The sequence below is a fragment of the Centroberyx affinis genome, unplaced genomic scaffold (assembly GCF_046629955.1).
Source record: "Centroberyx affinis isolate AG114_WGS23_722 - 3 ecotype Tasmania unplaced genomic scaffold, CSIRO-AGI_Caff_v1 ptg003462l_1, whole genome shotgun sequence".
NCBI classification, from domain to species: Eukaryota; Metazoa; Chordata; class Actinopteri; order Beryciformes; family Berycidae; genus Centroberyx; species Centroberyx affinis.
Genome location: NW_027281426.1, coordinates 32,680 through 47,051, shown reverse-complemented (window position 1 = coordinate 47,051; position 14,372 = coordinate 32,680). Strand labels below are relative to the sequence as shown.

At 38.8% G+C, this 14,372-nt stretch overlaps 1 protein-coding gene across 1 annotated transcript in view; it reads left to right on the top strand.

Annotated features, from left to right (window-relative positions):
- arid5b (AT-rich interaction domain 5B) overlaps positions 1 to 14,372 on the top strand; it is a 130,869-nt gene that overhangs the window by 87,476 nt on the left and 29,021 nt on the right. Inside the window, exons 5-8 of the mRNA XM_071539500.1 lie at positions 8,369 to 8,526; positions 9,734 to 9,998; positions 11,757 to 11,809; positions 13,199 to 13,296. Of these exons, the coding sequence (XP_071395601.1) occupies positions 8,369 to 8,526; positions 9,734 to 9,998; positions 11,757 to 11,809; positions 13,199 to 13,296 (574 nt within the window). The remainder of the gene's footprint in view (positions 1 to 8,368; positions 8,527 to 9,733; positions 9,999 to 11,756; positions 11,810 to 13,198; positions 13,297 to 14,372) is intronic.

The following is a 14,372-nucleotide window of genomic DNA, read 5'->3' as shown; positions in this document are numbered from 1 at the left end:
CAATGCTGTCGAAACGCAGACATGAGGAAGGGCAAATGGGAAATTCACTGCTGATGACGTAAGATTAGATCAAATTCAATTAGATTAGATAAAATGAAACTCGCATGACCCATGTGGAGAAATTGTGTTGATGCTAATAGTAAAAAAAGAACACTCAAATATAAATAAGAATAGAGCAAATAGGGGTATTAAATACAACACAACAAATAGTAAAACTATAAGAATGAAAAGTTTCAAATGTATGAATAAAATAACAGCAAAATAACAATAATACACATGGACCCTTTTAAAGGTGCGATGTGTGTGTAAGTAGATGAGACCATGGTGGAGAGGACTGGTAGCCTCTGTCTCACACCTGTGGTGTTGTTGATGCTAGTGTTTCTCCAAATCAAGACATTTCCCATAAGCCCCGTTCCTTCCTGTCCCCCTCCCCCTCCCCCCCTCCCTGATGTCTTTACTGAAGAGGATAAACATGTTGGAAGTGATTTTTCCATCAGCCTCTCACTCCTTCCCCCATCTGCCGTTGCCAGAAACTCTTTCACTTTAGCTGTGCTGGAATAACAGCACCCTCTTCCTGTTTTGTGCCGTAAAGCAATCCAGCAGATTTCCCTCCAAATCCAACCAGGTGGCACACAATGTACAGTAAAATGCAGTGTAGAGGCTGGTAGAGGCTGCCAATCTTCTTAACGATTTATACTGATGAGGTCTACACATTGATGTGGTAATGATTTACCACATATTTTAAAATGCTACATATAACACATTTAAATGTTAATATTGCAAATATTGCTCATCTGCGTTATCTCAAAATGTTTCCCTGTGTAGCAGGCCTAAGTTTGTTGTTTATACACAGTTAATGAGGCAATCTCAGACCAGTGGTTTTCAAACATTTCTCAAAGGATCCATATTGAAAAACATATTTGCCTTTGACCCAAACTGAATTCACAGTACACTGTGCTCACTAATCAAGCAAAATATGTAAAAGAAAATGTATCTTTAGTGTTCGAAATAGATTCAAATGTATGTCATCTACATGTACGAATACATTCATTAATCTAATCTTTCATTTAATAATAATAACTTTAATAATACCTGTATTTATATAGCACCTTTAAAAACAGAGTTTACAAAGTGCTTTGACAGACAAAATAAAAGCAGAATACTCAAATTATGAATTAAAAAGGCAATAAAACAATAATAAACAGGGATCGTAGGATGAAAACCAAAATAAACAGTAAAATAGAATAAAAGTAAGATAGAATTAAGACAGAGTTATGATAAAAGACATAAAAAGACAATAGAAAGATGATAAAAAGACGATAAAAAGCCGATAGACAATAAAAAGACGATAAAAATATGATATCACATAAAAGCAAAACAGCAGCTAGGCTGTTTGGGTCACCAGGTCTCAGGGGAAGGTATATCTGTGTGTTGTGTGTCATTTATATGTTTTGAACCATTTCTGCACTCTAAACATATTCTAAAGTACTATATACAGTATGTAAGATGTATTTTTTGCTGTATGAAATCACAACCTACCTTTAATATTTATGACTATTTTTCAAATTAGCAGTTTCTCTCATTATTAGGGCTGTGCAAAAAAATCGATACAGCTGAGTATTGCAATATTTTCTTCCATGATACTGTATCGATTTTCCAGCCCCTCGTATCGAGACATTAAAAAAATTATTCATGTTTTAAACGGATTTAAAATGTCCTTAAATTTCCCTCAAATCCCTTTGAATTAAATAGTTTTGACTCAATTTGTCCGCTGAGTTATCAATATAATGTGATGTACATATTAGACTACTCAGGTGGAAAGTTGTATTTTCAGCTCTCTTTTTAAATTTCCAGTAAATTATGTAGAGCAGAGGTTCTCAACCTTTTTCATATCAAGGACCCCTAATTTAGTCCACATTAGAGCCACGGACCCCCATTTAATGAGATTTTGTCTCTCGGACCCAAATCTGAGAATATTTTTTTTTGTCAGATATGATTTTGTCCAGAATTCCATGACTATCTGTACTGTAGGTAGAGAGATAACAGAGAAACTATGATCAAAACAGTCATTCTTCGACATTCTCTAATTGTGTTAACATCTTGTAAATGAAATAATGCTGAAGTTTAACAATTCATCAATTTGCTGGGGACCCCCCTGGAACCCCCTCAAGGACCCCTGGTGGTCCCCGGACCCCACGTTGAGAACCACTGATGTAGAGTATCGCAATGTATCGCAATATGTATCGTATCATGAGGTCCTTGCCAATACCCAGCCTTACTCATTATGAATGGCTTTCCTGCTGCGTCTGGTTTGTTTCTTTTCATAGCTGCTTAAACTCGCCTGTAAAACAAAGTGCCTCAATAAAGTCCAGCTAATGTTTGTCTGTGTAGAAATGTCTTCACTTGTTAGCTCCCATTACGCTTAAACACATTTTGTTCTCGCTTGGCCGTTACGCAATAACCAACAGGGGAACCATTCACAGCAAGCCCGTGCTGTTGAGCGGAGCCGATGAAGTTGTCTGAGCAGCAGAATTGGAAAGGGAGCCTGATGAAATATTGATGTGGAGCAGAGGGGCCGGGAACTCTGTGCTCTCTGCATACAAAACAAAGAAGGGAGGGAGTTTATTTTGAGAGGAATTCCCATATGCGGATCTTCTGTTTTAACCTCCGCAACATTTGTGTTTCTCGCAGGGAAAAACACAACGTTATGCCGTGTTTTTATTTCTCGCCTAGCAGCTTCTCTTATGATACATTATCATTCTAGGGAATATTTGTTGGATTTATTGCCGGGGCAGCGTGGCTTTGACTCATACACTCTGTGTGCTATTTGTTGCTTGTTGGTGGTGTAGGAATTGAAGATGATACTGTTGGACTCATTGTAAGTTACTCTGGATAAAAGCATCATTTAAATACCTAAAATGTAAAACGTTAAGTGTCGGACCTGATAATCACTCTAAGCTATGAGGCGCAGACTAAAGGCTAAAACTCTACATTTTTATATTAATAAATAGATAAATTCATCACTTTGATTGTGGCCAAATATATCCAATATATCAATGATTAGTATGGCTAAGATGGAAGGCACTGAGTTTATTCTATTACTATGTATTGTCATGTTTATTGTGTTGCAAGTGTGCTGCTGCTGTGACAAGTTCCCTCTGGGATGAATGAAATATGCATGCATGTATGTATCTATCTATGCACCTATCCATCTAAAATGAGTCCAACACCTCTCTGTGCTCTGTCGGTGGTGCACTATCAGGCAGCTGGTTCCAGGATAGAGCCTGGATCGAAATCCATCCTGGGAGGGAGCAGAAAGCTAATTTTGTACCGCGAGAGGGCGAAAGAGCGAGAGAGAGAGAGAGAGACAGAGAGGGAGAGAGAGAGAGAGGATAGTCAATTGATGATTCAAGCAGCCATTCCCCCTATTTGGCAGCAGTAATTCACAAGTCTTATCTTTGAAGTAACAGCAGTGCTGCTTCATAGGGAGGTAAATAACAAGAGGAAAAAGCTCTTCCCAGGGTCGTAAATTCACTAAAGCCTAAGCTGTGGCTTAGTCCCTGCAGCTAATATCACTTGACACCAAAACAATATACTAACATCCATTGAATTTCTGATTGAATTTTTGTTTGATAGAATTATTTGGTCAATGTGATAAAGCATTAGCGACTGCACGACTATAAAAAAAAGTGTTTTGATCGAGGGTCACAAAATGCTAACTGGCTAACGAAGGCTAACGGTAAATTCTGGGCTGTTAGCATTTTGGGTAACACTTTACAATAAGGGTCACTAAGTTAAAGACCCTATAGACAACTTTTTTGCATTAACTTATCATTATGAAGTAAATGCTGATTGCACAGTGTAATGGCTGTAGAATAATGACACCATCAGCGTTTAGATTGGTTCCCTATAAGTACGGTTACCAGACGGTTTGTCTGGGATTGTCCCGGTTTCAAGATAGGTGTCCCGAGTCCCGACAAATATCTGTAAAACACTAAAATGTCCCGGTTTTCAACATTCAGTACCAAATTGTCCCGGCTTTCACCACAATTAAAATAATAATAATAGTATTATACTTGTTTTCAGCGCTTACATAGACATTTATCATGTTCTGTCCCGCTCATTATTACCTAACCCAATCCCCAACCCAGACACATTAGTTAACTGTTAATTAAGGGTTAGTTAATGCTTAATAAGCATTAACTAACCCTTAACTTAGTGACCCTTATTGTAAAGTGTTACCGCATTTTGTGACCTCGATCAAATCACTTTTTTATAGTTGTCGTCTAACAACAGAAACAGGAAGATATGTCAGTGACAACAGCTGCATTGTGTTACATGCTATGTTGAAACACAAAATAATGGATCACAGACACAGAGTCGGAGGAGTTGGCTTCTTAACATTGCTGGCAATGGTGAGAAGTGTGTGTGTGTGTGTGTGTGTGTGTGTGTGTGTGTGAGTGTGTGTACGTGTGTTTTAAACTCTATGCATGTTCTTGAAGTGATGTTGAAGTTCTTTTTAAGTGAGTCTTTCCCCCTTCAATCACACACTTTGTCAAACAACATCACAACCACATAGAAGAAAGGGAGGGGGGGGGGGGGGGGGTAGAGCAGGTGGTATGGAGGGTGAGAAAGAAATATCCAAAAAAAGAAAAATACAGTATCACCGGGCCAAGGCAGGGATGAGAGGATCGGCGTGGAAAGGAGAGGGGGAGAGAACGGAAAGAAAGGAGAAGATAAGGAGGTGTAAATGGGACGAGTGGGGAGTAGGAAAGGTGTGAGGAAGATGAGGGAAAGGAGGGGAGGAGAAGATGAGGACAGGTAGAGAAGAGGAAGGGAGGAGAGAGAGAAGAGAAGTCAAGGAGTTTTCCCATGCTGCTCACTGAGTTACCACATGCTGGCTATCTTTGCTGCTGCCCATTTTGCCCATTTTGAAGTATTCTGGAGCTAAAGGTCTTTTATACCAGGTTTACATCACCGTACAGAGGCTTATATAAGATAAAATGTGATAGAATGACCTTATATATAGAGGGGGAATGATAGAAATGATATGTTAGCAGTTATGAGTATCTTTCTGGGGTGTATGTACAAACACTCTCCATGTCTTGGGGAAAAGATGGGAAACAGTGGAAGATGTGACTGAGGTCAGAGTTGGATTTGAAGCTGTGAGTTTGCAAGATCATGCTATGTATCTTATTTAGTCTGCTGCCTATTTTTTAATTTTTTTTTTACTAGTTTTAAATTCATTTTCTTCAGCACAGCACTTCTTCCTCAGTGGGAAAGTTTGACCCAGAATATATTCAGAAACAGATTACATGTACATCAAGAACGTTCTGGGTTCAAGTGCAAGTTAGGTGAATTCTCTAAATTGCCCATAGGGAGGAATGTGAGCATGCGTATATTTGATGTAGTATGGTATATGATGTATAAGTAGGCTATATGTATAGGATGTATATGGTATATATTGATGTAGTATGGGATATTATATGATATGTAAAGCCCTTTGAGACATGCTTGTCATCAAGGCCTATATAAATAAACTTGACTTGAAAAAGCGAAGGAGATTCAAATAAAAGTCAGCTTTTTCCTTGAGGTGACAGATGTTGTTTTCCTGCTAGTGTGAATTCTCAACCTGTTTGCTGTCATCGGTAAAGTCTATTAGAATGACTCAGAGAGACAGACAGATACATCAGGACACTGCTATTATCTTATAATAATTACATAAAAGCAAATCCGTCAAAATAAGTGATTTCGTAAGCTTCTTCCAAAGATTCATTGTCCTTCAGCTTAGAATCTGAGGCTCTGGACTCTGAGCCTTAATCAGTAAGGGAAAGTTTAATTGTCATGTTAACTGACACAGATGCTGATATTAGGGTAGCCTAGTTGTTATAGAGACTGTCTGTTTTTGGAGAGGTCATAGTTTAGGTAACGCTTTATTTTCCTTGAAAGGAACTGTTACTATAGGAAGTTTCCTGGAAAGAACCATTATGTACTAATTACAGGGAAAATAGAGAAAGAGTTCAATAGTAGTTGGTACTACCTGGTAATTTCTTTTGGAGTTTCCAAGATAGAACCATGAAATGATGTAGTAGTTCTATAGAAAATGTGAAATTAGAGGAAGGAATTCAACAAATAACAAATGACTGTTGCAGTTCTTTCCAGGAAACTCTTTTAGAAATTGACAGCATCCACCAAACGGACTGCTTACATTTTCTATATAACTACTACATCATTTCATGGTTCTTTCCAGGAAACTTCCCAAGAAATTAACAGTTCATTTCTAGGAAATCATTAGGAAATTGCGGACCCAGAAAATAAAGCGTTACCATAGTTTCAACTCCCACAACAGGCAATGTGTCCTGTTCCCGCAAAGAGAATCTGTTAATCGTCTTAAATGTAAACTATGAAGTGAAGAATCGTGAATGTTTGTTGTTCAGATGTAAATAAATAAGTCATCAGAGCATATTGCCATTAGTATTTTTTTTCTCTCTCTTCGAGCCACCTGTGAGAGTGTTGTGAGTAAATTACATGCTGCCACAAAGTCAGCCAGCAGATAAATCACCATCTGTCATTCCGCTCCTGAAATTGTTGGTACATCTTGAAGTCTGGAGGTGTTGAAGCAAACAGCAGATGTATCAGCGAGTGCGAGAGAACATGGAGCTATGCAATAAAGCTTTCTTATCAGGGCTGTCCTCCAGCCATCTCCACCAGGACCTCTATTCATTCTCAAGGTTTATTTTAAGTATTGGATCCTGTATCGGTCAGGCCCTAGATGAGACTTTGGTAATGGCTGTTAGGATGAGTCAGAGTCAAAGTTAGAGCTACAAGGATCAGCTCATCCTTTACTGGTACATGTTATGGCCAAGGTTATTAGCCAAGGTTAACGACAACTAACTTAAATAACGAAAAGGTGTGAAAAAATATTTTTGTTAACTGAAATAAAAATAAAAACGAGGCTTTACAAAAAAACGATAACTAACTGAAACTGTATTGTGTGTTTACAAAACGAACTAAAATAAACTAAAATTACAGAGAAAATGCCTTTAGTTTTCGTCTTTGTCAATTAATTCATACATAAGCCTAGTATTTTGAATTTTTGAATCTTGCTCCTGACAAATACCCCACATTACAAAAAAAGACCAAAACTAACACTGAAACTAATAAAAACTAAACTAAATCTAATTGAAAACAAAAATTCAAAACGAAATAAAAACTAATCAAAAAATGCAAAACTATAATAACCTTGATTATGACATCTATTAATTTGCTCTGAAAAAATCTAATTTGTCCAACTATAGCAGCACACCAATAATACTAACAGTGGGTCTCATTTATCAAGTAATTTCCAAACGGATTTGTTCACGTCTACAAATCAAATTCAGGATTTATCAAAGTTTTTGCACATCTGAATTATTTGAACGTCTGAACGAAACTTATACCTACACCTACTGGTCAGCGTGTGTAAATTCCACAGTCTTTTACCTCAAGTCTTTCACTTTTAGCAATGAAACTGGACGGTAAATGGGGCTGCTTCAAACATATACCTACTTTTTCCAAAAAATAATCGCAGAAACTCATAAAGAAAGCAATATTTACCTCCGCCAAGGAGGTTATGTTTTCGGTGCCGTTTGTTTGCCTGTTAGCAGGATTACGGAAAAACTACCGGCCCGATTTTCATGAAACTTCCTGGAAGGGTGTAGCATGGGCCAAGGAAGAACCCATTACATTTTGGAGCAGATCCGGATCCGACTCACAAGCAATAATAGCACGAACCTTAGTTTTCGTTCCCTGGCCTCCTCTCCTGGCCTTGACATTACTTTGGTTGGCAGCAATACACTTTTTATTCAACAGTTTTAAACCGAGGCGCTTTCTTTTAACTTCTTGCACGGTTCTCTGCAAGGATGTAACAGTGTTTACCTGCTCTGTGATCTCCTCCCATATGTCAGCTTTTTGTGAGGCTGTAATCCTCCTCGGCTCCGGCTGCAGAATAGCATTTGTTTTTTTCACCAGCTCTGAGCATTATCTCAATTTTTCGCTGAAATTCTTCTTTTTCCACTTTCTTCAATGCCATTTCGGTCTGGAAGATTATGAATGTGGGGGTTCTCCTTTACCTCACATGGCATTTCTGCAAGTTAATTCATGATAATTAAGGTCCCGTGAATGTGCTTCCCATATACGAGTGATCGGGATTCATCAACATACTCATGTGAATACGGCTGAAAAGAGATGCTTCCAAACGTTTATTATTATTATTATTATTATTTACGATAAATGCATTGCTTCTGTTGCACATTTCCAGCATACATCTGTTGGACCTCGATTTTTAGATGAATAAAGTATATATTGTTTTCTTCTTCTCTGTCCTCAGCTCCCAACCTGAAGGGCCGTCCCAGGAAAAAGAAGCCATCCATCTCTCAGCGTCGCGACTCACAGGGTCAAGGTCAGGGGTCGGAGGTGAAAGGTCAATGTCAGACATCACCCACTACCAAGGAGGCTGGGACCACAGAGGGGAAGAACAATGCCAAGGTACAATTGAGTTTTGGTTTCAAACCCTGGAGTGTTTTCCCCCTTAGTAAGGTTTGTTTTGCCATATGAGAACACAGCAATCAGACGGAGAACTTGAAGACACTTCAAAAACCAACCCTGGAGCGGTTTCCCCTTCAGGGCGAGTTCATGAGTGGTTTGTTTCAACTCTGGAGTGTTTACTCCAGAGTTGGTGCAGTTATTTCACCAAATAACTGCACCGTGACGCCTGAAAATGCGAGTCTCAGTCCTCTTCCAAGGGAACCGTGGTGCATTTTGTTAGGAGTGACAACATGATCTGAACCAACTACAGGAAACCACCCCAAAACACAAGGTTTTACGGATATAAGGAGACGGATATTGACATCTGATAGCTACATATGAACCGAGGTCAAACCACATGCTCATATTCAGCTTTTTCTTACGTTATGACACACAGTACAGAGAAGTCCATCATCTTTTACTAAAGTTACAGGGACTGGAATCGGATTTGTTTTGTCTCCTTCCCTCCCAACACCGTCACCAGAACTCCAATAAACTAGCTACTTGAGTCCATGTGACTTTTGTTTACAAGCCCTGGTTCATCTGTAATTGGGTAGTGTGAATCTAAACGGACCAAATGCACAAGTATAGAGTAAACTTTTCCACTATGGTTCAGACCAAAGAAAATGAAGTGAGGTGTGATCTCACTCCTCCTCTGTTTTTGGCCAGATGAGTACACAGCAATCCAAACCAATCGGACTGATTTCTCCAACCGTTATCCCAACCAACTATAGGAAGCACTGTGCATTATGGGTTAAAGACGGCATGAATGATAAGGTCAAGCTGTTATGCTGGAAGAAACTCAACTTTCTGACCGATGAGGGAAATGACTGCTCCTACCTACTACCTAAGTACCATAAAGTCCCAACCAAGCAGTAAAGAACCAACCTGTTCCCCTGATTCCCACCAAAGCAAACTATAGGTTTGAAAACTCCCTTAATCTATCAATCAGTTGATCAATTTATGGTTCAATAATCAGTAAATTCATCAATTAGACAGACGGTCAGTCAACTAATCAGAGTACGTAGTGTGTATTGCCTTTAGAAAAACAGCTTGTGGTTCAGATTTGTCTTATACAATTCCCTCTGTCTGTGCTTCTTTCTCTCTTCTATTCTGTCTTTCTCATCTTTCTCTTTGCTCCACCCTCTCTCCAATCCTTCCTCTGCAGGTGAAAGCAGACAGAGCAGCCATATCCAGACCCAAAGGCAGCAGCGGTAGCAACAACGGTAGCAGTAACGGTAGCAGTCATGTCAGCAGTAATATCAGTGGCAGTAGCAAGAGAACACCGCTACCGTCGTCAGAGGAGAAAAGAGGAGAAGGAGGGGGAGAGGAGTGCAGAGCGGAGGAGCAGGCCTTTCTGGTGTCTCTCTATAAGTATATGAAGGAGAGGAAGACACCAATTGAGAGGATTCCATACCTGGGCTTCAAACAGAGTAAGTTACCTGATCTAATGCAATAACATTTAGCATCCCCACATTCTTAATATCAAGTATCGTCCAATTTAAAGTACTGATCAGATATTTTTCTTTCAAGTATTGTCCAATAGCGAGGACCATTTCAGTCCTTTACTTTTACTGAATAAGGTAGATTTCAAGATTATTTAGGGGGTAAAAGAACAAGTCACAAGGAAATTACATTTCAATGGTGTTTTGCTTCCGTAATTTGACATTTTGAAACAGGAAACAGGATGTTGGCATGGGACATAACGCGGGGAGGGATTGTTCAAATATGTTCAAAATTTAAAAAAGTGCTTTGTGCATAATCTTGAGCTGCCACAAATTTCAGATTCTTTAAAATGAATGGATTCCAGCCAACCGGGCACAACGTTGGTGCAAAAGAAGCATGCTGTGATGGTATTACTGGTTGGAATTTTTATGTACGCCTACTAGTACACAATGAAGAAAACACAAAAAATATGCCATTTACAGGAATTTAGCAAAACCTTTGTACATCTTTTGGCATTTATTGTTATATATGTATTCTATGATATGGAGAATTAGCTAACAAGGTGAAAAAGTCATTTTTCATTTCATTGTGACTTTAAAGTATCCCCATTTCTACATTCGAAGGAATGGTCAGATTCCAAGGTATGAAAAAGGCATGAAATCCAGGCATTTTGCTTTGATCTGTGATATGTTCTAGGTCTCAGTATTAGATTTAATTCTGTAATATCAGCAGCAGGCTGATATTCAACACCAGTATTGGTACCAGTGCATCTTCTGTAGTATCAGTTTTCAGATTTTGACTTAACGCCATTTGGTGTCACCATTTGAAGTGCTTCTCAAAGGGATGCAAATAGCCTGGTGGCCTAGTGGTTAGAGAGACCATCCTGCAACAGCAGGGGCAAAGGTTCCATTCCCAGTGACATAGACGTAGATGTGAGCTATGACTAGTGTTTGAGTGCTATTGGTTTTTGAAGGTCAATACTAATCATTTTTGATTGAAGCTGCCAATATTTAGTATCTTTAACTTTGACCATTTTCATGACAAAAAAATCCCAAGTGTTTTCCCCAGGAATTGTGTTCTTGTCTTGTTCTTGTTTGGAAAAGCCTGTGAGACAGCATTTAGACCATGGGACACTAAAACTCTCCACTGAAACCCAGGAGAATTATGATAATACATATGAATATATATTTGTGTGAAATCTGATTAATATGTCTCATTAGAATAAATTCAGGTTAAGGGTAGGTAATATTGATCAATTCTACAATAAATACGTAATCAATCAAACTGTATCATATCCATCATATCAGAGGTGGACAACACAGACTTGTCAATATCCAAATCCAATCCAAAAATCTGAAAACAACTATGACACATAATACAGTATTTGCTACATGTATTATCTGAACACTATGGCTTTGACCCTTGCAGTCCTTACTAGGTTGTTTGTAAAGCACACAATTTCTATAGCAGGAATTTAAGCTTATTCTACTGCTGATAACAGCATCAGTCTAAAATGAAAATAAAATATTCGCATTGCTGCATATTTAATAATTAATGCTCATCTATTCTCTTTCTACTTTAGTGTGCATTTGAATCATGCACTAAAAAAACAAGCTGTGATGAAAAAATGCAAAAAGTGTCAGGAAGCTTACTTCCATAAAAAGCTTTGTGTGAATGTAGAAATATGTTGCCTTATATGACTTGTTACTGTCATACTGATATGTGTTTCTCTTTCTGTACCACAGTAAACCTCTGGACCATGTTCCAAGCTGCTCAGAAGCTGGGGGGGTATGAACTGGTGAGTTTTACATATTCTGTGTATGTGCATGCTTGTGTGTGTGTTTATCCATTGGGGTTGACTGATATATGGGGTGATATATGTCTCTTTTATTAAAAAATTGGATGTGGTCCAGTCAGTGTGGTCCACTTCTGATATAATGGATATAATGCATTTGGATTTATTACATATTTATTATAGAATTGATTAACACCTGAACTGATTCTAATGAGACATTTTGATCTGATTCCATGCAAGTGTGCATGAATATGTTTATTATTATACAGTATATTTCAGTGTTTTAGAGGCTTTTCCACCCTGACAGGAGTAAAATTCTGGGGCACAAAAAACAATTTATTTATATTAAATATCAACACAAAATATCAGCTATCAGCATAGGGCTGGGCGATAATTCAATATCGTTCATGTCTTTCAGTGGAATCATATCGTGATGATATGAAGATATTTTAATATCGTGACACACATTTCTGCTGTCTAAATTAATGATGACAAGCAAATTTTACTTAAAAACTCTCATAAAATGAAGTATGGTAGGAACATTATTTGAATATTTCTGTTTTGTTTGACATCACACCTAACATTACCATTCAGTTCAATGAGATGAACATTAATTTGATTATTTAACGTGATTTTGCATACATGAACCATATCGTGATATATATTGATATCGAGAAAAATCCTTATGATTATCATGATATTGATTTCAACCATATCGCCCAGCTCTATATCAGCAGCTTTAATCCAAAAGTATCGGTATTGGCCTTGAAAAACCCGTATTGGTCAAACACGAACATATGTGCACATGTGCTTGTGTGTTTTTGTGCGTAGTCTGTTTTTAAAGTCTTAATGGACTCAGCGTATGTAGCACCGCTCGCTCCAGATAAACTAGCTGAATGGCTGTCTGATTTAAACAAATTGAAAATGCTGCATGTTCTCTCCTCTTAAACTGATTACTGTGCTTCCCCCGCGGGCTTCTCAGGCATCAATTTGTGCACCAAACTCAGATCCCTTTATGAATCACATTACAGTGATTTATTCAAAAATTCAGATGAATTCTTTGTTGCGGCGGAGTCGTGATGCACAGCGAGGGACAGAATCCACATCTCTTCATAAGGCTTTTCATAAAACATCATCTTCATGTTTATGTATTTGAATGGAAATACTTCCTGGATGGGCTGAATCGGAGATGAGGTCGGCCGTCGTTCTGACACCAATATTCATCTTCAGGTTGACTGAGTCTGAATCCGAACATAAATTTGTGTGTTAATGCTGCTTGTTATTGCTTGCTTGAGAGAAGGGAGAACAGGTTTGACTAATCAAAAGAAAATAGATAGTAACTGTCTCTCTCTCTCTCTCCCTCTCTCTCCCTCTGTGTCTATGTCTCTCTAGATCACAGCTCGCAGACAGTGGAAAAACGTCTACGATGAGCTTGGAGGAAACCCAGGCAGCACCAGCGCAGCCACCTGCACACGTCGACACTACGAAAGGTGTGTGTGTGTGTGTGTGTTTGTGTGTGTGTGTGTGTGTGTGTGTGTACACGCACACAATCATTAACTCCAATAACAGGGTCATGGATCACTGGTTACATCCAAAGACCCTTGAGCAGAAAAAATACTCTTCTCATTGTTTGGAAAACAATCCAATGTGACCTTTTAGAAATTAGACACAATAGCGCGTCTGTGTGTGTGTGTGTGTGTGTGTGTGTGTGTGTGTGCGTGTGTGTGTGTGTGTGTGTGTTCCTATGTCCACAATGCATTAACCAAATAACATTTTGTCCTCCATCAATAAAAAAAACAGTCCAATTCTTAAGCAAGGAATGGCAGGATGGCGTGTGTGTGTGTGTGTGTGTGTGTGTGTGTGTGTGTGTGTGTGTGTGACTTTCCCAGCCAAATGGAGCTATTCACTCTGCCTCGTCACATATTGTTGATTAGATGTACTCTTGTACTCCCCGGTTGCAAGGTTGGCTTTCATCCTCGCACTGAAAACAAAGAATACGCTGGAGGAGCTGCCACCACGCATAAAACAAATTTCATTCGTATTGTTCTCAATAGAGAGTTGTAGTGCCACATGGCGTAACCGCTGCTTCAGAAGCCTTTCCACAGCCTGCCAAGAATAAAATTGGCGTTTCAGTGCCAGATGTAAATGTGGCCCTTGGTTCTATAAAAGCAGCCTTCCAGGACTTCATTCCCCCCTGCCTCTGCTCACTTAACCAAAGCCTGAAAAGTCCCTTTAAGGTTATTCCAACCGCTTAAAAGCTCGTCTAAACCTTTAAGACGTCCCGTAAAGGTTGGTCCAGGTCCTCGACTTTCTTAAAGGATTAACTGAGCCCTAAACTCATTAAACATGTGTCTTTAAAGGTATGCCATTTGGTCTTAATCTAAAGTCCCTTACAGCAGTGATTCTCAACCTTTTTCATATCAAGGACCCCTAATTTAGTCCACATTTGGGCCACAGAACCTCATTTTATGAGATGTTGTCGGACCCAAATCTGAGACTATTTTTATTGTTAGATATGCTTTTGTCCAGAATTCCATGACTATCTGTATTGTAGGTAGAGAGATAA